Source organism: Notamacropus eugenii, chromosome 4 (genome assembly GCF_028372415.1).
Source record: "Notamacropus eugenii isolate mMacEug1 chromosome 4, mMacEug1.pri_v2, whole genome shotgun sequence".
Taxonomy (NCBI): domain Eukaryota; kingdom Metazoa; phylum Chordata; class Mammalia; order Diprotodontia; family Macropodidae; genus Notamacropus; species Notamacropus eugenii.
In genome coordinates, this window is record NC_092875.1 from 76,924,379 (window position 1) to 76,946,902 (window position 22,524).

The 22,524-nt window shown below is 43.4% G+C and overlaps 2 protein-coding genes across 11 annotated transcripts in view; one reads left to right on the forward strand and one right to left on the reverse strand.

Annotated features, from left to right (window-relative positions):
- Positions 1-9: 9 nt before the first annotated feature.
- RLN3 (relaxin 3) lies at positions 10-15,232 on the reverse strand. 6 transcript variants are annotated; one of them, XM_072602152.1, is made up of 4 exons: positions 8,424-14,397; positions 6,901-7,514; positions 1,735-2,283; positions 10-1,086 (listed from the first exon to the last, which is right to left on the reverse strand). In XM_072602152.1, exons 3-4 carry the CDS (start codon positions 1,982-1,984, stop codon positions 806-808), a joined length of 531 nt encoding a protein of 176 aa, XP_072458253.1. In that variant the 5' UTR covers positions 1,985-2,283; positions 6,901-7,514; positions 8,424-14,397; the 3' UTR covers positions 10-805. The 6 variants fall into 6 exon arrangements, with proteins under 6 accessions (XP_072458253.1, XP_072458249.1, XP_072458251.1 ...); XM_072602148.1 differs by lacking the exon at positions 8,424-14,397 and adding an exon at positions 15,149-15,232 and having other exon boundaries at positions 1,735-7,514; XM_072602150.1 differs by having other exon boundaries at positions 1,735-7,514; positions 9,984-14,397.
- Positions 15,233-15,297: 65 nt separating this feature from the next.
- RFX1 (regulatory factor X1) overlaps positions 15,298-22,524 on the forward strand; it is a 36,198-nt gene continuing 28,971 nt past the window's right edge. For 2 of the 5 annotated variants that reach the window (XM_072602122.1, XM_072602124.1), the window contains exon 1: positions 15,478-15,619. The gene's annotated coding sequence lies outside the window, so the exon portion shown is untranslated. Of the gene's footprint in view, positions 15,384-15,477; positions 15,620-22,524 lie in introns of those variants that run through there. The other 3 variants (XM_072602126.1, XM_072602127.1, XM_072602123.1) reach the window with 2 other exon arrangements.

Here is a 22,524-nt window from a genome sequence, read left to right on the forward strand (position 1 = left end):
ACACACAAAGGCATTCTGAGTTTTATTGAGACTTTGAGAGAGATTGGACCAGGGCCAACCCACATCCTGAACCCAGGCATCCGGCCTCCCAGCCCCAGCCACCCACCCTTTCCCCATCCCCCACAGTGATCACAGAATAGCAACTGTCTGTAATTTCCCTGTGTGACTGAATGATTCTGGGTATAGAATAACACAGTATCACTGGGTGTGGTATGATTGTTTCTATTCACAATCATGTATGGGCTAATCCCAGGTGGCAACTATGGGAATACATCTGAAGCCAGCTTTAAATCTATGATCCTATAATTCCGCATGATGATTTTTTCCCCGAGGCCAGAAAACAGTGACTTAGGAGAGTTTTCTATGACCGCCCCCACAATCGATGCCCTCCTCCTTGTACCCACAATAACGGCAGAACGGTGATGGGTGGGGTGAATTAGGCGGGGTCCAGCGCCCCAAGCTCCATTCCTCAACCAGGTTCAACGGTAGTGGAAGCTTATGGACCAGGCAGAGGAGGGATGCAAAATGGAGGGGATAGTGCACACAGATCTGGTGCATGAGCAGGGGCCAGTTTGGGGAGGATAAGGAGCAGAAGGAAAGAAGAAGGACCTGGAATCTAACACCTGAAAGGAAAGTAGATCCAGGAGAGGGAAGGGAAGGGAAGCCCAGTCTTGCAGTGGAAAAGGAAGTGAGGGAAGACCTAAAGTGTGGCCTCAGGAGGGTCAGAGTGCATCTGGAGTCTAGGTCCAGGACTAGTAAAGGGGGGAACACTCAGCAGAGAAATTTTAGTCTCCCCCTTAAGAGTCTAGCACAGGCTGCTGATCTCAGTCTTGCTGCAGCCCCACTTGCAGCAGTTGCTGGAGACACCTGCTAGAACATCCCGACCACCTCGAAGGAAGCTCTGGCCAGGTCTGGCTTCAGGCTCTGACTCTGACCGGCTCCTGGACATCCCAGGCCAGCTAGGGCTTCCCACATTGCTGTAGAAGTCATCAGGCTCCCTGGACAGTGGCAAGAGGGGACTGGACAGCCATTCAATTGAAGTGGTTTCCTGGGAATCACTCCCCAACTCCTCAGCAAAGGCATCCCCTGGAAAACAGAGTAAGACATTATAGCCTCTTGAATTTTCCCCATGAACGGGCTGTTTTAGTCCTTTAACTGTCTCAGACTTCTCTCTCCAACAAAGGGATTTAGACACTTTCAGCTTGTGCCTCTCATCTGTGCCTGGGGGTCTTCTGGGAGCCTATCCCCTTTCTCCCCAGGACAGAACATGTCTTACACTTGTCTGTCCCAACTCCCCACATACTCCTTATCTCCCCACAGAACCCTTAAATGGGAGTGGATATGCAACGCTAACAGTTCATATTTCAATGTCTGTTTCCTCCTCAATAAAACGAGTTTAAATTAGATGGTCTCTAAGATTTCCTCTAGCTGTGAAACCTCTCATCCAAGAAATACATCTCTGATCTCGGTTTAAATCCTGTCTCTGACACAGACTGGCCATGTGACCCAGGATAAATTCCATTCTGCTCTCTGAGTCTGAATTTCCTCATCTGTAAAATGAGAGGACTAGATTAGGCAGCTTCTAAATTCCCTCCCAGATCTGATTCTGATCCCTGGCTATCCCTGTCCCAGCCTGAAGCACACACCCTCTCCTAGCACCCAGTGTGTCATTTGGGCTTTGGCTTGACTCTGGGTCTTTGTTCCTCCAGGCATCCTTCCCTTCCCACTACTCACCTGCCCTAGCCCTTCTCCATCGAGATCCCCCACAGGTAAAGATGACAGCCCGGATGAATTCTCGGCCACACAGCTTTACTGCATATGGAGATGTCCGGCCCTCAGCTGCTGGCAGATCCCCCAGCAAAGCCCACAGTACCAGAAGCAGCACTGCCTTGGGCATGGTGGACCAGATGTAAGGACTGCTAAGAAGAAACACCTGCCCTGGAGCCAGAGCACGATGATGTCGGGTCCAGCTGCCTTTTTCCATCCCTGCTTCTGCCTCCCCATTTATACCCAATTGTAGTAAGATAAGATATGACCTCCCTTATCTCCTCCAGCTAGCAGCAGGACCAGTGTCGGTCTCCTTGACCCCTCTATTCACAGAGAAGTCACCTGGGTTTAGCGATAACCTTTCCCCAGTGATGGGGAGAGGCTTGCGGAGGGGCAGATGATCAGGCAGGGACTGGGGGGGTGGAGGACCGAGGAGGTTATGTGTCACTGTCATTGCTGCAGATGAGGAAAATCACTGCACTTCCAACTTGGAGCCAAGGGGCCTGGATCCTTCTACTGGTTAAAAAAAAAAACAAAAACCACTCTCATAAGATTTAGAACAAGACAGAACCTCAGAAACCATGTAATCTAATCCCTTCATTTCAGATGAAGAAATCAAAGTCTAGAAAGGGGAAATGATTTTAGTTCAATTCAGTTCAATGAACAGTAGACACTTGCCATGCAGAAGTCAAGAGTTTGGAGCTGGACATGCAAAGATAAAAAGAAAAAAAATCTCTTCTCTCAGAAATATTACATTCTACTTACTGAGTGTGGAAGGAGACACAACATGTAAACAACACAGTATGAAGAAATTTGAGGAGGGAGTGAACACAAATAAATAGTGTAGATTGGGGAAATTTTCCAGAGGAATTGAGCCTTAAAGAAAAAGCAGGAAGTAGTTCATTGTAAACATGGGAAATGGCTTTTGCAAAATCATGGAGGCAAGATGTGGAGGATGGAGTTTGGTGAAAAGCTGGTATGGGATGTGATGTCCATGAAATGAAGTACTAGGAAATAAGACTGGAGAGGTGGATGGGTGCCAGGCTGGAGAAGACCTTAAATACCAAGATTGAAGTGAAGATCCAAAGAGATAATATATGGAAAGCATTCTGTGAACATTAAATTGCTGTATGAATACTAGTTATTATTATCAATTAGGAGAGGGGAGGTCCAAAAAGGCTCTGAGGTCATAGCTAGAAAGCATCAGAATTCCAAGCCAATTTCCTGCCTCCAACCAAGTGTTCTTTCCATTACACAAGGAGTGCATGCGTGCGTGTGTGTGCATATGTGCATGTGCATGTGTGTGTACCAAATAGAGAAAGATCCAGGGCTTTATAAATGGAGCTGAGAACCAAGGAAACATAAACAGAAGTTCTGAGGATCTATGAGAAGCAGGGCTAAGGGGAACTGGGCCAGGGGAATTCAAGGGATCATAGGAACTAAAAGATAAATGAGTCATTCACTTAATAAACATTTATTAAGCATATACTATGTGCCAAACTATGCTAAGTGCTGGGGATACAGAGAAAGATAAAAGACAGTCCCTAATCTTGAGGAGCTCACAATATTTTTTTTCCCCTCTTTTAAAAATTTATTTTTAGTTTTCAACATTCACTTCCATAAGTTTTCAATTTTCTCCCCCTCCTTTTTCCCTCGCTCCCCAAGGTGGCATGCAATATGATATAGGCTCTACACATACATTCCTATTAAACATATTTTTATATTGGTCATGTTGCATAGAAAAATTATAATGAATGGGAGAGAACATGAGAAAGAAAAAACAAAACAAAAAATAGTCTGCTTCACTCTGCATTCCAACTCCATAGTTCTTTCTCTGGATATGGATGGCATTTACCATCATGAGTCCTTTGGGATTGTTTTAGGAGAGGAGCTCACAATCTAACAGGAGGGAGACGTGTAAACAACTACATACAAACAATCTACAGAATAAATAGGAAATCATCTACAAATGAAGGCAATAAAATAAAGAGGGGTAAGAAAGGCTTCTAGTGGTGCTGGTGCGGTTTTAGCTGGGACGCGGCTGAGTGGAGGACAGACTGGAATACAAAGAGACTTGTGGCAGAAAGATCAACCAGACATTTATGACAGCAGTGCACAAGTGAGGAGATGAGGGCCTGCACCACGTGGTAGCAATATAAAAGGAGAGAAGGGGACATTTTTGAGGGATGTTAAAAAGGGAAAAATCAACAGACCTTGGCAACAGATTAGAGATGAGGGAGGAAAGCGAGGAGTCAAGGGTGACACTGAGGTTTCAAGCATGGTGGATTAATGGTGCCCTTTGATAGTATCGGGGAAATTGGAAAGGGGGGAGGTTTTAGGAGGAAATATTATGAATTTATCTTTGGACATGTTGAGTTTAAGGTATTTACAGGACATTCATTTCAAGGCTAGGAGATGGGTTAGGGCCAGATAATTGGATTTAAGAATCATCTGCATAGAGATAATTGAATCAATGAGATCACCAAGTGAAATAGTATAGAGAAGAGAAACTAGGACAGACCCTTGTTAGTGGGCATGACCCAACCACCTTATTATACAATTTACAGAATAAGAATCTCAGCATTGGAAGGGGCCACAGGGACCATCTTGCCCTGTACCTGAGCACTTGCCCTCTGCTCTAGGTAAGTCTTCTAGCTTTTGCTTGAAGTCTACCTGGGAAGACAGTACCTCAAGGGACAGCCCACTCCATTTGTGAGTAGCTCTAATTATTATATCAAGCCTCACCTAGCTTTCCATCAATTTCCATGTATCATTCCTAGTTCCACTCTCTGAGGCCAAGGAGAACATGTCTAATCTTCCTCCCATGAAACAGTCCTTCAGCTACTATCTTTCTGCTGTCTTTCACTAGTTTTAACCTATTTCCTTCTAATTATCCTTTTATGGCAGAGTCATTGCCCCAACCTACTCAATCTCTTTTGGGCATGCTTCAAGCATGGGGCTTTAGTGCAATGAAGACCAAACACTATGGTATTACTTCTTCTATTACTTCTTTTTTAAGAACACTACTTTCCTTGGCCGGCTAGATGGCGCTGTGGCTAGAGCATGGGCCTTTTAGTTCAAATCCAGCTTCAGATATTTAAAGCTATATGACCTTGGGCTACTTCTTAATCTTTGTCCCTCAGTTTCCTCATCTGTAAAATGGCAATAATAATAGTACCTACCTCCCAGAATTGTTATATGGACAAGTTAATATTTGCAAAGTATTTTGCAAAGCTTAAGGTGCTATATAAAAGCTAGCTACTATTTTCTAAATGCTACCTATGATTGAATTAACATCTTTTGACTGTCATGTCCCTAGTCCAAGAACACCCCCAAATCTTTTTCATGTAAACTGCTTTCCAGCCACATTTTTCCCATCCATTACTTGTGCAGGTGATTTTTTTAAAATATAAGTGAAGAATTTTAAATTTATCTCAATTTAATTTCATCTTATTGGACATGGTCCCTCATTCAAGCTGCCAAAAATCTCTTTAGATCCAGACTGTCACACAATATATTATCTATCCTCAGTTTTGGGTCATCAGAAATTGGATTTAAAATGTCATCTATGCTTTCATCCAAGTCATTGAGAAATGTCAAACAGCTCAGGACCAAAGACATCTAGATGGTCCCAAAGGCATTCCTTTGCAAGCTGACATCACCTAATTAATGACTCACCCTTCCGGTCTGGTCATTCAATCAATTCAGAATCTACCCACCTGTACTCTCACCTAACTCACATTTTTTCATCTTGGTCATGTGGACAACATAAGGAGATTCTGATTTTCTGATATATATTATATGTCTATAATGTGTCATTGATCTGTCAGCCTGTCAAAAAAAGGAAAGTTTTTGTCATCTGACATGACCTCTTTTCTTTGTAAAGTTGTATTATCTTTTTCTTTTCTATACAGGAATTTCCAGGATATAACTCATTTCCTCCCCCACTGAATCTTTTCTTCAAAAAAGCTAGCAACTGAATCGGATAAATTATTCAAAACTCTGCACCAATTGTCTCCCATCTTTCTAGAGACCTATGAACTTATTTTCTCTCCCAGGTCAAGATTAGCATGACCTGGGGTAAAACACTGGAAATTAGGGCTATGGGATTCACTTTGTGACTCAAACACTGATTTGTCCCCTTCCTCTGGGCTTCCTTCAGTTTCTTTCTCTGCAAATCATGCGTCTTGGGATTCAAAGGGGGCCAAGATTTGAGTTCTACGCACAATATTTGTATAGTTGGTACCTGTCTAAATCTATATATGGCTTGAATGGCTCTGTTTGAAATGTGGCATAGATATCTCATCTGGGACCTGGCCCACCTCTCTAAAAGGGAACTGGAAATTACCACCTTTGTGTGGACCAGGAGGAGGGCAGTGGCTGGCCATTTGCTCTTTCCCTCACTTCTGTGCAAACGGAGTATTGAGCTAAAATTACATCTCTCCACCACAATTCAAGTATTGGTAGTCCAGGGGTACAATACTTTGGGGCCCACTTTCCCTGATCACTCTTCTCAAAGGGAGGGAACACTTAGCTTCTTATTTTTACCAATTAATTTCCCACCAAAAGCTGCTTACAGAAAAGACCTTCATGAATAGCTATTACATTTTTTTATCAAAGTAAACAGTTAACAAAAATGAAGCGAGCTATAGAGATTAATAATAGCAGCTAGCATTTATATAGGACTTTAAGTTTTGCAAAGCACTTTACAAATATTATAGTAGGAAGGAGGAACAGATCAAAGAACAAACAAAATTAAAGCAGCACTTCAGCGGGAAGTGAAATAAGAGCTCAACTCAACCAAGGAGAGGAATAATCTCACCAAGTGCATTACAGTCATTTTAGTCTCTAAAATCATAAACTCTGAAAGTCAATCGATTGAGACCTGGGGGCTGCCTGAGAGCTCCAGAGAGATCTCCAGTCACATCTCTGTGGTAAGTGACATGCAATTGACATTTATTAAATGCTAGGCACTGTGCTAAGCACTGAGGATACAAAAAGAGGCAAAAGAAGGTCCCTGCCCTCAAGGAGCTTACAATCTAATGGGAAAAGGAGAAGTCCAGCAAAATGTAAGACTGAGAAGGGAAGAGTCAACTGTCAATTGGGGATATCAATTCAATTTCTACTTAGTACCTTAAACCATGCATTTCAGTCAGGCTTCATCTAGAGAATTCTGTTCAGTCCTTGCGGCCGCTGGAAAATGTCCCAAGTAAAAGATTATGCCAAGGCTGGATTGAAGAAACTGGAGATGGTTATCCTAGAGAAGACTTAGAGGGACATTTTAGCATCTTCAAGAATTTGAAAAGTTGTTATGGTGAAGCAGGATTTAGAATTATTCTGCTTGTTGTCAAATGTTACAAAGATGTAGATTTTAGGCTTGATGTAAAGAATAGCTTACTAACAAAAATAGTTATCATCCCAAAGTGGAATGGGCTGCTCTAAGACCCACCTGCAGGGAAGTCTTTAAGCAAAAGACTTGCCAGGTGTGTGTGTGTGGGTTGGGGTAGGGGGGAATCTTGTTCAGGTCTCTGTTTGGACTCCATTCCTTCTGGTATTCTCTTCCTACAACAGGAATTTGTGAAAAGTACCACCCACACCTCTTTGGTTCTGGATGCAGGAGGAAGATGACAAAGGAAAAGGAATCTTCTTCATTTTGTAAGCTTAGAAATAAGATGCACACTTCCTGCAATCATTGTGGCTCCAAGGCAAAGCATCTTCAGAAGTCATGTATGTCAAATGTTGATACCCTATTAAACACAAGAGAAAGTATAACTAGAGTACCAAGCTGAGAAACTCACCACCACTGATACTGGTCCAGTGAGGCACCTATGAATTCCATGAAGGAACAGTAAGATACCTAAAACCCAAGAGAGCAGCTTTTACAGTAACTAGTTCATTTTGACTCAACTGTTTGCTAAAATAAATATTCTAAGTAAAAGAGACACAGAGACTGGAAGGAAGAAAGGAAGGAAGGAAGGAATTATAAAAAGCAAAGAAAAACAGAAACAGTCCTTAATCTGTAGAAGTTTACATTCTACTGGGATCAGGGAAGACTCAATAATCAGAGGAATGGAGGGATACAAACAGGGAAGACACTGCAGGTGCCCACTCCAAACAAAGAGAAGGAAGAGGGCAAGAAGAGACCTGAGACCAGAGGTGTCAAATAAGAAATCCAACAGTGCATGAACCAGATTAAAATGTAATTGGGAAATATCTAACAAAGCAAATAAATATATAATTAAACATTAATAACACTACATTTTAAAGTCAATATGCTGCCCACAGGGATTCTAAAGTACTGGATTAGTGCCCCCCCCCATTTCTATTTGAATTTGACACCACTGAGGTAGTCTACAAAGAGTGAGATAAGCCTAAAAGAACCCTGAATGCCAGAATCACTGAATCAAGTTAGTGAATGAAGCTCAAGAAGTTTCTATGAACAAAAAACATTTGAAAACATTCCCCACAACTGGTTTATGTAGTCTACTTAAAGAATTCCCAATGTGCTTATACTTCTAGAGGCAGCTCATCTTTCTAAAGATATTTATAAAAGCATTTAGTATAGTCTGATACATAGTAAGTACTTAATTGCTTCTTTCTCTTCAGGCTTCAAATTCTTCAACTAATCCTTTTAGGACATGTTTTCTAGTACTCACCATCCTGCTTGACTTCTTCTGAATCTTCCTTGTTTGTCTAAATCTTTCCTAAAACATGATGCCCTGAACTGAGCATGGTTCTCCAGATGTAGCCTAACAGAGCACATACATATATATCATAACACTTATTCCCTCCCTCTTCCTAGACAGTGATATAACTAAAATAAAAACAGCTGCGTTGGGTGCCCTATCACATTGTTGATTCATTTAACTTGTGGTCCTGATGGGGTACAGACTCTGGGAACCTCCTGGAACTCTCCTTGTATTTTTCCACTTAACCTGATTGGGCATGAAAATACCCAAATCTGTTACTTTAACCTAGCCTGGCCCTCCATTTTGTTACCTCCCAATTGCCTCCAGCAGTTTCCTGCCCTAAATCACATCAGTATCCCACTCTCTTGATTCTGACTTGTAGTCACCCCAGTCCTATCAAGATCCTTAGACTCTTCCTCAAGACCTTCCCTAAACCCCTCCTCCCATCACCCCAGACTACTTGGCCAACTCTGGATCCCTTCCACAGTCTTTCTGTATATAAGTTCCTTCTTGTCTCCATGAAGGGGCTCAGATTCTATCTGGCTCCATTGTCAATACAAGCATCACAAATGGTGAAGCTTCTTAAGAGTCAGCACCCAGTGTGGTAAATCTTTGATAAACATTGTTTTTCTTTGACTGTAAGAAGGCTTGAGTTGAATTCATTCAGGTAGGACCCAGCATGTTGGTATTTTGAGGTCCCAAGCACCCCAAACCTCAACGTTATGGTTGCCTGACCTCAACAGTTCCCTAAAGTCCTCAGATTTTCTTTGGTTTTCACATTGTGTTTTAAAAGTTTATTTTGGAACTCAGGTATAGAAATAAACATTTATCCCTACTAAATGTCATCCTATTTGGCCTATTGGTTTGAGCATGTATTGAATCTGGTCTCTTGTTAGAATCTAGCCTAAGTTAGCTAACACCCTCCAAAAGCTCTGTTTCATCTGCAAATATGATAAGCATATTATATAGCTCTTGCCTTCATAAAGTTGGATCCACCCAATAGAAAAGTTTCTTTCTTGAGGATCACCTATCATCTCCAATTTCAAATCTCCCTAGCACCTAGCACCACTATACCTAGCACATTAACTGGCACTTAATACTTGATGCTCAATAACAATGATCAATGACAAAGGGTCAGTAGATAGCTGGCTCCCTGGGGTACTGTTTTACACCAGAGACCTTTCTCTGAGGTGCCCAGTATTGACTCATTAATGACTCTTTGGGTCCAGTCATTAAATCAGTTATAATCCTATCAAAGAGTACATTGTATCACCTAGCACATGGAAAGCTTCTCCATTTTATCACAAACATATGCAAACAAAAATGCTTTGTTCAAATCTATAGTATTCCTCTGTACCAATCTAGTTTCCCTGGCAAATAAGAGGGAAAAAAGAAATGCAAAGTTGTCAGATCTGACATATATATGTAAGGTGAGTCTTTGTGATCACACTTCCCTGCCTGTGTTCACAAACCAACTCCTTAATAGTGTTTTTTACGATTTTTTCCAAAAATAGAAGTTGAGCTTACCAGTCAATAAAAGTTTGCAGGCTCCACTCCACTCCCTTTTTGGAGAATTACAGCAACAAAGCTGCCCTTCTCCAATCCTGCAGCACATTTCTTATTCTCTGCGATCTCCAGGACTCAAAAACAACCTCCCCAAAAAAAGAAATCGTCTTTGATCTCTAGAAACTTACATTCTACTGAAATCAGGGAAGACTCTCGGTTGAAGGAATGGAGGGAAATAAACAAAACAAGGTAAACATTTGACATTCCAGACAAAGAGAAGGAAGAAGGCAAGAAGAGAATGAGATGATGAGAGGTGTAGACAAAAGATGTCAACATGAAACCCACAGGCACCTTTTAGGGTCAGCAGTCACATCTGTTCAAAACATTAATTTTGCATTACGTTGTAATCTGTTCAGGTCTGGCAACTTGAATTGAGGACAGGTACTTATGACATCAGAGGCTATATATCTTTCCCCCTATCATAAGAGTTTCCATTCCCCGCTAACCATTTTTGTTCTATCCTCATCCCAAGTTGGTATTTTTCACCCTAAAACAACACCAATACCACAATACTTGTGAAAGAACCATAGCACTTGGTCTTGGATGCTAAAGTTGATTCAATAAGGATGCTGAAGATCATATATGACAATCGCTATTTCTTGGACTGTCAGACCCATTTGGGACGTTGTTGTAGTGGGGATTTGGGGGGTAGGCTACAGACTGACCATCTGAAATTCTGCACGAATAAGTTTTCTTATTGAATTAAATAGAATTGATCCTGTGTTACATGCTGGGAGGAGAGGGGATACTCTACCTTCATGGAGTTTACGATCTATAGAGGGATAGGCCACACGCACAAATGTAATCCAAATATCATTATAACTGTTGCTGCTCTCCAAAGCTCTTCCTCTACTTTACCTGATTACCAAGTGAACTCAGGATACAAGAGTTTTGAGCAGAGTAATGATAAAGAGTAGTGCACTGGGGAAGATTCTCGAGTCAAAGCAGGGCAAGATACATCTGAGAGGGAAAACACTAGCTTGGAGGTGAGGAGACCAGTTAGGTTACTACTATAATAATTTAAGTAAAGATGAGAGCCTGAAACTAGAGTGATGGAAGTGAGGCAGAGACAGGAGGAGTGCATGGATCAATAGTGGAGAATGATGAAGCCAGGAGACAAATTAGGAGGATACCATAAAAATTCAAACAAGAGATGATAAGGGCTTGAACTCAGCTTTCATGTAGATCCACTGGTGGTGCTTGAAGAGAGGAAATCTATGCAGAAGCAAAAGAGTGAGAGTGCATGCCAAGTACATCCTCTTTTGGACATGACTGAGTTTGAGATGTCACTGGAATATCTAGTTTGAAATGTCCCAGAAAAGTTAATTAATGTAAAGAGGCATCAGGAAAGAATCTGAGAATGGCATTAATCCACATAAAAGGTATTGGTCAGCATAGGGACTGAGTTCAAATTCTAGCTCTGATCCTTATGTATCAAAACCCATGTATGTATCCATGTAACCTACGGATCTAACCCTAATGTCTCAAGGGAGAAGATGACCTTGGACCAGAGCCCCTGAAGAGCACAATGATCTAGAAAAGGAGATCAAAAAGGTACCAACCCATCCAACAGGTTGGAAGAGAACCAAGAATAAGTTGGATCATGAAAACTCAGAGAGGAGAACAACTAGGGGCTCTTATTGGGGGTGGGGTTAATGAGAATGTCAAATGCTGCAGACAGATCAAGGAGGATGAAGACTGATAGATTTCAGATTTCCAGATTCTTTGGTAATTTTGGAGAGGGAAGTTTCAGTCAAGAGAAAAAGGGTTAACTCCAGGTAGTAAAAGATAGAAGAGAAGAAAGGAAGTGGAGGCAACAGTTATTTGCATGTTATCTTCCCCATGAAATTGTGAGAGTTCTTAGAGAGTAGATGGGGAAGGAGGAGGTTCTGTTTTTGTTTTTTGTATCTTCCCAGTGCTTCCACATAGTACTAATTTAATAAGTTAGTCTTTTTTTAAAGGAATTTGATGAAAGGATGATAGCCAGAAAGTTTTTTAAGGATGGGGCACTGGGCCTGTTTGGCTGCAGAAAAGGAACCAATTCAGCGAGGCTGAATTTTGAAGAGAATGGAGATAATGGAAGTTGAAATTTGTTGAAGACTGGAGATAATTAGGATCCAAGGATCCATGTGAAGAGTTGGCCACTTGATTAAGAGACTAGGAAAGGAGTGTTAGAGGATAATATGTCAATGATATTGTGAGTTGGGGAGAAGAGAAGAGGGAGCTCACATACAGAATTGTCTCAGTTTTCTCAATAGATGTGAGACAGTCAGCTGAGAAAGAGGGAAAGGCTGAGGACAGAAGAGAAGGTTTGAATGATTTCTGAGGGAGTGAGATTGTTAGAGAATTAAAGAATTGCCTTGTTGCAGCGAGGGCCCAGTTCATGTTAGATAACATGATAAAATAAACTTGTATCTACATCTATCTCACAGGTTTGCTGTGAGAAAAATGTCATAAAAACCCTTGGGAGCAGGGATCAGAATCCTATGGGGCTTCAGAGAGGGAAATTGAGATACACAGGATTCCTATTGTTTGAAATATCCAAGGTCACGTCTCCTCCAGGAGACAGGCTTTCCTCATCCCTGCAAATTGCTAGCATTCTCCTCAATCCCTCAAATTACTTTGTAATTCTATTTTATACATTTTGTATTTACTTACACATTTGGATACAATGTTGCTCCTTCATACTCTTTGTAAGTTTGTTTCATTTTTATCTGTATTAGTCACTACCTCCTGGCACAGGTAAAAGTTTTTTTGAACTGAAGGTTATCTAACCTACTCATCATTTTACAGAAGGGTCCAGAAAAAGAAAGTAAGTGACTTTGGGTCACAGTTAAGAATAGCAATCAGGACTGTACTCTCAGCATGCTATTCATTGTTTCCAATGAGCTAAATTATATCATCATCCAAAATACAATTGAGAGTTTGAGTGTGGGTGGAGTGGATAAAGAGCCCTCCCCCCAATTTAGCTTAAATTTCTAACTTAAGATAAATCCACTCCCCTCCCCAACACTCACTGTTCACACAAGTAAAGTTCACTAACAGTATGAGGTACAAGAATCAGAAGTCACAGCATCTTTTAGAGAGAAGAAATCTCCCTCCCCCCATCCCCAAATCTGGAGTAACAGGGTTTAGATGGTTTTGAAATTCGTACCAATAGAACCTCAGTAAATTCTACTCCAGTTTTAGAATTTTTAAAGGCAAAATGTTAGGAAGCTGCAGAAGCCAAAAATTTTACTTCAGTCTAAAACTAACTCTTTGTAACTCAGACACTAAAGCACAAGAATGACTGTTAACAGGAGATGTTCCTGATTCTTAGGAAAGGTTATCTCCTGAGTGTTGGAGTAAAAGGGAAGAAAGGATAGCCTGGAGAAATCTTGGAAATGTTTTTGAAATAGACCTTTTTATAAGTAATAACAAGCTTTAAACCCAATTCACTCTGGAGCTCATAGTTTGGACAATAGGTCCTTGCTCTCCTAGCACAGAGTCCTAGCACTCTGAGGGTCTTCCCCTCCCAGTTTGATTTTTTTTAAGTAAAGGGCCCATCCCTTGAGTAAACTACTTAAAGTGATCTATTCACTGAATGGGCATTATCTCACTCAAAAGTGAGTACCCGAAAAGAACTTAGTCTAAAAGCGTCAGGGTCTCCCACTACATCCCACTACGCTATCTCCAGTCGTCCTGATGAATATCACTGGACCTAGATGGCTCTGGAGGAGAAAGTGAGCAGCTGGTGACCTTGCACAGCCCTGCCTCACTCAAAGTCATGTCATCCTCTCCCTGATGTCACGGTTGTCTTTCAGAAGGAAGGAAAAATACACCAAATAACTAGCAATAATAGCTAACATATAGCTTTAACTATGTGCCAAGTACTGTACTAAGGGCTTTAGAATGATCATTTCATTTGGTCCTCACAATACTGGGAAGTTAGTGCTATTTACCCAGACAGAAATTAAGTTAATTTGCCCAGGGTTCACATAGCCAGAAAGTCTTTGGATTCAAATCTGAAGTCAAGTCTTCTTGGCTTCAGGCTCAGTTGTCTATATTCACTTCATCACCTAGTTGCCTCAATTTTGGGAGTCCAAAATTATCTTAGCAAGAATCATATAAAGCCTAAGGAAGAGCTGGAAACACCATCCTTAAAACCACGTTATAAGTACAACTCCATCATGCACAGATAATGAAGAAGGCTGAGGTCCAGAAAGGGAAGAGTGACCTTGCCCAGGGTCTCATACAACAGCCTAGAAGTAAAGGATTTTAACTTTTTAAAAATTGGACCTCTGGATTCCAAATGCAGGGTGGTGGGAAGGGGGCGGGGGGAGAGACTGTACTTCAATCCCGTCACCTCCGGACCATCCCAGGAAAGTTTCCCGGAGGCTCCCAGCTGGCAGATAGACCTCCCACGGGGTCCCCAGGAGCGGGCCACGGGCGCCGACGGACCCGCTGGCGGGTCCCAGTTCTGAACTTTGCTTATCTCTCCTCATTAGGGAGTCCGCTAATTAAGTCCCCCGCCCATTCAGAAGACCTTTCGGGAGCCGGAGAAGTCGCCGCCTGCGAACACCAGATAGCAGCAGACGCGGCCTGACAGCCTTGACCTTTCCTGCCCGCCAGCCGGTGGCTCAGCCCCGCGTGGCGCGGGCTGGGGAGAGGTATGTGGGGAGCCGTGGCAGGCGGGGTAGAAAATCTGGGTTCCGCAGAACGAAGTGCTTGGGTCCCCCCTCCCACCACCGGACTAGCGCATTGTGACGTCAAGAAGCCACTCCCCTCATTTCAGACACTACACAGAGAAGGGGGGGGCCTGCGACGTCACGAATCGGAGAAGGGTGGTGACAGCAGAGAGAGAGGCAAGGCTGACATCTGGTCCTGAACGGAGGGTGAAAGTAAGAACTCCTTGCCGCAGGACAGGACTACGGTTCCCGCCTGCCCTTGCGAGAAGCGCACGCGCACTACCCCTCTAGCCCACAGGCACGGCCCACTCCTTACTATCTCTTCTAGACGAGGTGGTGGGTGAGTGTTCTCCCCCCACCCCCCCACTTCGAGATGACTGACACAACTTAGTCCAATAGAAAGACGTATTCCCAGTAGTAGTCCAATCGCAACCTTATCAGTACTATCTCTTCCCCTACCCAGCCGACTTTCAGGCTTTCTCGCGGGAGTGATGGGCTCCACTTCCAGTCGGAGAGAAGTTCCGTTTGATGGGCGTGGGTGCGGCTGAATCGGGGCACCGGGTGTTCGAGCGGGCGCTGAAGAGCGTGCCTATAATCCAATAGTGTTGAGAGGCTGAAAAACGGACAGCAGCACCGCCCTATCGCTTCTCGAGGCGCTTCCAATCAGTGCAGGCACCGCCCTCTCTTGCCTGACGTAAGTAGGGTGGGTAGCAACAGTTGCCCCGGTGAAGGAAACGGAGGCGCCATAGCCACGGTAGTCGTGGCGACCAAGCAACCCGGCAACGCGAGTCAACAACAACAACCGCCCCGGCCGACCCCCCCCGCCCCCCCGCCCGGCTCCGGGACCCTGGCAAATTCCACCCCCCAAAAAAATCTTCTCCGAGGCCCCCCGGAAACCCCCTCGGCGGACAGAAGGGGGGGAAAGCTGAGGTAACGGGGGCGGCCCCCGAGGCTGCGGGCCGGGCCGCGGGCGGAAGGACAGACGGGGTCTATTGCGGTGGGGGTCCTCCTGTAATTACAGTCCGGAGGGGGGGAAGGGGGCGGGCAGTCAAAATGGCGTCTGCGACGCCCCGGCTGCAGCTTGTCGGGGCTGTGCCGTGGGGGAGGGGGGCAAAAGGCGGCGGCGGCAGCGGCTGCAAGGGCGCTGCGCTGGAGGGAGGACAACACCCCTTCCCCCTCCCCCCCTCCGCCCTATTGGGTCCGACCCCTCCCGGAAGGGAGGGCACTACCCGCCTCTCTGTGGAGACTGGCGGGGCGGGACGGAGGGGGGGGGGGCTTTTATATAGGGAGGTGGGAAGGGGCGGAGCCCAAGAGGTTGAACCAATGGGAATGAGGGAGTGGTGCGAAGGCGTGGCTATGGCCAGAGGGCGGGGCCTTTCTGTCAGGTGTGGGCGGAGCCAATAGGGAGGTTGGTTGCGGGGTGGAGGGGGGAAAGAGGGGCGGGAAGGCAGCGTGGAGAGCAGAAGAGGAAGCCTGGGTAGAAGATGGGGTTGGATCGACTAGGGCCAATCAGCGAAGAGGGTGAAACCCTTCTGGAAAATGGGCCCTGGCATTTTGGGGGGCACTCTAAATTGCAACCCCTTAGTTCCGAATCGACAGCTCTTCAATTTTCAGACTGTCAACTTGGGCAAAGTTTTGCTGGCTCTCTGGGCCTCAGTTTTCCCCTTTGTAAAATGGGTTGAATAATTCACTTTCCCCCTCCCCCTTACCAGATATCCAACCAGTTGTTGACTTTTTCCCCAGAACCCAGTGGTTTTCTCACATTCATTTTTAAAAACGAGTTCTCTGTTGTTTGCTTGAATTGTGTGTTACCTGAGTATCTGTATAGCCTTCTCCATTTAAATACTGATCTCAGCTAAGACTTTTAAGTCCTAGCATGCTTTTCTCTTCCTAGGATGACAGATTGTTCAAGTCCTTGAGAAGGTTAGTTGGAAGTTTCATTGAGGAGACATTGGCTAAGAAAGGTGGTGAAAGGAGCCAGACTTGATGTTGGCTTAAAGGACAGGCCTGGTTCCAAGCAGGCCAGATGTAGTCTGTTCCCAGGGTAGAGAGGGAATATTTCTAAAGCAAAGGAAAGCAAGTTATTTATACCTCTTGTGTTTTATCAATGGCAAGGCTCAGGTCTTCAGATGTGATGTGATGACTAATAGGTATAGCCTTTAAGACTTAACTACCATCTAACTTCCTCACCTTTTCCTCCCTTTCAGTAATGGATATTAAATAATGCAAAGTGTTATTCTGAAATTTCTCAGAGTCCTTGAGCTGCTTCTCATATCCAGACACAAGTTTTTTTGGTGTCAGTCAAGCCCCAGCCAATGTCAACTAGGCCATTTTAAGCTAGTCACATGTCCCAGAAGAGGTGCCAGCTGTCAGTATCATATGTGCAGAAGTGGGATGCTGTGGTAGGGACAGACTAGCCCAAGAAGTGTATTCAAACCCCTTCTGCAGTTTGTAAAACCAGCTTCTTCCTGTCTATTAGATTAGAAAGAAAATGCCTGTGTCTTGGTTCAGAAAGGACCAACCATTGGTTGGTATGGGTTCAATTTGTTAAAGTGGCAGAGAGGCCAATAGCACTGTGTTTATGATCACTCTGGGGCTCTTCATCAGAGATCAGAGCTGTTTCATTTAAGATGTAAGTTGTAAATCTCCAGCTTGCTATTGCTATCTTATAAAAAATTTAAAATCTTTTTTCATTAAACAAAGCCTGACTAAAACCTTACTAGTTTCAGGCTATCCATTTTTTTTCTTCCCAAACAGAATTTGAGTTTGGGATCTGAGCTTTATAAAAGTAACCTTTAAAAAGGAAACAAATATACTTGATATAAGTTGGCCCTGTCTTGAACAAAAGATGAACCCATTAGATAGATGATGATTAAACAGGAAATGTATTTCCCTCTAGGAAATCCAAAAGTCCATGGAGACCTTAGCATTTTTTGAAAGTCCAGAGTAGACCCAAGCCCTAAATCCTGAATTTGTCACATTAGCAGATACTGTATTTTGAGTTCATGATAGCCTTACAAATTCATTCTACAAACTTTTTAACTTCTTGTGGCCTAGGTAGAGCCAATATTATCATTAGCACATCTCTTAGAATTGTAGTGTTTGCATTTTTCTCTTTTTTAATTTAGGAAAGCAACAGTCTAAGGTAAAATTACTGGTGATAGTTTGATTTTAAAGGGTTGGAGTGAGAGTTAAGGTATGTGTGATATGCAAGGTAGAGTAGAAAACTGGCCCTTAGTCCAGTTAGACTCTTGAAAGTTTGTCCAGAGAATCTCAAGTGTAGGGCTCTGGCCCATCCTTGGTCTATACAGGAATCTCCTTTACAACATCTACAATAAATAGCCAGTCAGCCGGCCTCTGCTTAAAGGCCTCAACAGTGATTCCTCCCAGAGAAGCCCAGTCTACTTTTGCAAAACTCCAATTGTTAGGATGTGGAGCTTTTCTTCAACCTCCCACGGTTGTTTCTAGTTCTGTCCTCTACGGCCAAGTAGAATAAGAGGTCCCTTCCAACTCTCTATTCTGTGGTGGTTCTCTTTTGTTATTTCTTCTGATCTTTGAAGATAGCCAACATATCCCTAGGCTCAGCATTCCCATTTCTTCACCTGATCTTAGTCCTCCTAGATACATTCTAGTTTGTCAGTATTTTTCAATTCAACAAAAGTCAGTTGATCATCTGCTATATCCAAAGTAATGTAGTAAGGGCTAGAGCTTACAAAGAAAAGCACTAAATAGTGTCTGTCTTCAGAAAGCTTACATTCTACTTCTTATGTCATTTGCCACCCAGAACTGAATATAGTCACTCCAGATACATGGTCTGATCCAGGCAGGTCAGAGAGCTCATTCTGGAACAGTGTGCATCTACGAATATTGCCTAGTAATGGATGTGGAAATTCCCTGTGGCTTTCTGGATAGGAAACATTAATTTTTCTAACTCCTTCCTCTACCCTTGGAAAATAGGGAGAGATTTTTTTTCTCCCTATGCTTTGGTTCCCAAGATAAAAAACAACTTGCTTGAGTGAAGAAGGAACAGGATTTGTCTATATTATACTATGCCATGCACTTTCCAAAATGCATCCTTGAGTTGGTAACAAAAGCAAAGCAGCTCAGGAAAGCACTGGTAGGGCCTGTCTAGCAATGTCCCATTCTAGAACTGGCATCCCCACCCCTTTCCTTTGAACCACCCTGATTCCTGTGTAGGAGGAGGAAGAGGCAGGGCAGAACCAAACCAGGCCCTCCTAAGGATGTCAGACTCATACAGTTGGCAGTTCCTCCAAAACACTACCTTATAGGGACACTACATGGCTTTCTCCATAGCCCTCACCTAGGGATCAACCTCTTTTTTTTTTTTTCAGTTGATTAGTCCTGTGTGACTCTTTGTGATCCATTTGAGGTTTTCTTGGCAAAGATACTAGAGTGGTTTACCATTTCCTTTTCCAGCTCATTTTACAAATGAGGAAACTGAGGCAAACAGGGTTAAGATACTAAGTATCTGAGACCAGATTTTCCCTGAGTTCTTCCTGGCCTGAGGGCCAGCATTCTATCTACTTTGGCACCAGCTGCCTTCGGCATCTACCACTGGAAGTCTTTATCCAACCCAGCAATATAAGCCTAAGTGCCAGTTACCCAGATAAGGAGTTATTGACATCAAATCAGGTAGTCAGCAATCCCTTCTGGGAGTTGACTGCCTCACTCAGAAGGAGCCCAATCACTTCCTAGATGCCATTTGGTTCAGATGAAGACTGAGAGAGGCTTACTTGTTTGGATTCCTGGAGCTGCTGTCCATACACACGCACGCGCACGCACACACACACACAGAATTAGCTCTAAAATGACAAGGTTTCTCATCTCAGGAGCTCCTGTAAAGATTCATTCATAAGATTCCCTATTAAAGAAACAGGGCAACTTTTAAATAGTGTTCACCATATGCCTCTCTTTGCTGAAGTTTAACTTAAGCAAAGTAGACCTAAGTTCTCCTTTGCTAGACCAGATCTTCCCAACTATTATGCCCATAGTAATCACTTGGATTTTCCCAGACAGAGGAGTTATTAGGGTAATGGATACTTCCCTCCCATTTTAGCCTTCACTTAGCCCCAACTTATTTATCCTTTTCTTGGTCCTGATGTCCTTCAAACTCATGTTTCCAAAGGGAAGCAAGGGATGGATGAAAGATCTAAAAACCTTTTGGGGTCAGTGCATTAGAGAAATAACCCAAATCATTGAGGCTAATTTCCTGTTGGACTGGGATTGCCTGAAGGCCAGATTCCTAGTCTAGCCAACATGACTTGGAAAGCCTGATTCATCTTCCTCTAAAAACAGTATGCTCATTTTCTGTTCTCTGTGTTCCAAACAAACCAACCAGGCTCCCAGGAATTGTCAGAATGTGACCTGTTCCATTACAGGGACAGATGGTGGACCTATCCTTTCAGTGCTTAGAGGTACAGAGCCTTCCTGTATGTGGGCACAGGGCATCTCCCTTCTGTGAGACTGAAGGTTAACTCTAAGAGAATGCTTTCTCTTCATGCTCCGATGAATGCTAAAACATTTGTTCTGCCCATACTAAAATCCATCATATCAAATGAGATAAATTTGTGAACCTTTTAGCACAGTGCCTGACACATAGTAGGTGCAATATATGATAATTGCTTATTCCTTTCCCTTTCCTTCCCCCTTCCCTTTCTTATAATCTACCTGTGGCCTTGGCTGTTACTCTAATGTCCTTGAGGGAGTAATTTGAGTCAGAACTGGGAAGACCATAAGCTCCTTATATTGCCCTATCCATCCCTCTTCTGGCCCATCACCACTTAAATTGTGTGTGTGTCCAGGGTAGTCCCCAGCGATGAAACCTTTAAGTCCTATGTGTCCCAGCTACTCTCCTTAGCCTTTTCTGCCTAGCACAGATGCAGACAGACCGTTTCTGGTCCTGTCAGAACTTTCTTCAAGGGGCCTCTAAACTCATAAAGATGTTTCCCACCTTTGGAAGGAAGGGCTCCTTTTTGATGCTGACCTCACCTTGTTAAAGTTTCAAAGAATTTTATAACCATGCCTCCCTGCCTACACCTATTATGCTTCTAATCACAACCCCTGAGCTCAGCCTTTGTACATTGAAGAGTCCTTGTTTCTATAGTCACTCTCCTCAGGCATGGGTCAACTCCCTACCTGCCAGGACTCTTTTGTTTTTTGTTGTTATGCTCTGAGCATTTTCTAGTTCCATTTAGTCTCCCTCGAGATGGGGCAACAGAGTTTGAGTTATGGACACACCACAGTTTTTTATAAAGAAAGAAGCAAGGTTTTCTGATTTTTTAAAAATCTTTTTTGATGATGCTCGACATTTTCTTGGCCTTTTTGACGATGGCAGTACATTAGGTTAGGTCAGTGACCTCCCACTGTATTAACATTTACAAACTTCTCTTCTTCCTAAATCTCTCCAACTTCTTTCCATCTTGTTGAGGTCCCTTTGGAAAGTATTCTTCCTATAAACCTCTCAAGCATTAGTTGCTCTTTCCCTTATGTTCCCCAATGGGCTAAGAGGATGAGTTCTCACATACTTTATTCATCATTGCCACTTTCAGACCCTCCTTCTTCCACCATTACTCAGAAAACTCTTCCTTTTAGGTTATTCCATCTATATTACAAGTCCAAATTCTTGTTGCTTTGATGTACTAGCCCTATTATAGAATCACTCTTTAAGGAAGAGGCAGACCTAAATGTGATGTAAGCACAGAGAAAAGAGCCAGTAATAGGAAAAAAGGGAATATGAGAAAGAGGAAGTGATAGAGTGGGTGAACTCCTGGAGGAGGTGATGGGAAGGGAGAAAAATCTTTTTCTTTGAGAATACACAAAAGTATTCTCAGAGAATTTGTACCTGGCTTTCTCTCTCTCTCTCTCTCTCTCTCTCTCTCTCTCTCTCTCTCTCTCTGTCTTATCATAGTAAAAGACTTTAATTCAGTTTAACAGGCATTTGCAGAGTATCAACTACTCTGGCCAGAGAGGCAGAGGCAGAGGGGTATAGTACATAGGGAGTTGGCCTTAAAGCCAGGAAGAACTGACCTTAGGCCCTCCTTCTGACACATGTTGGCTCTGTAGTCCTGGGCAAGTCACTTAATCTCAGTTCTATAGGAACTTTCCAAGTCTGTAAGTAATAGAGAAGGTTCTGCCCTTTGTAGATAGAAGTAGTGCCATCGCTGGGAATTCCCTGTACCAATGCTAGGAACAGGGAATAAAAATTCAAAAACAACCAGTTCTTGTCTTCAAGGATCCTACATTTTACTAGAAGTTACCACATATACAGAACCAAATACAGTACAAAGAAAGTTGAGGGGAAAGAGAAGACTACCAATCAGGAAATGCCACGTAAGCTGAGTTTGGAAGAAAGCAGAGATGAGGAGGGAGTACCTTTTAGGCTTAAGGATCCACATCTGGAACTGTGCCACCTCTGTGTCTTTGAATTCTAAAATGACTTCTCTCTTTCCATCTATTTCACCTGTTCTTTGGCCTCATCACAACATCCATTTAGTCCCCCTTGTATCTCCCTGTTCTCCCAGTCTAGCATTCCCTACTCTGCCCTGGTTTGGAGTTGTTGCTGTTTGCCTTTCTTTGTATCCCTAGCACACAGCCCAGTACTGGCACCCAGGTACTAACCAAGTGTTAAAGTTGACCAGTTCAGCTGTGTTTTGTCTTCTTCTCCAGAGTCCCTTGCTCCTTTGTAATACTACTATTCATTCCCTGCATCCCTACCCCTGCATCACTCCTACTGTCTGCCTTCTCCATTCATACTCCAGAGCTGCTGTCCATCACTGAAAGATGTTATTACACAGTGCCCACTTTGGGTCCTTTAC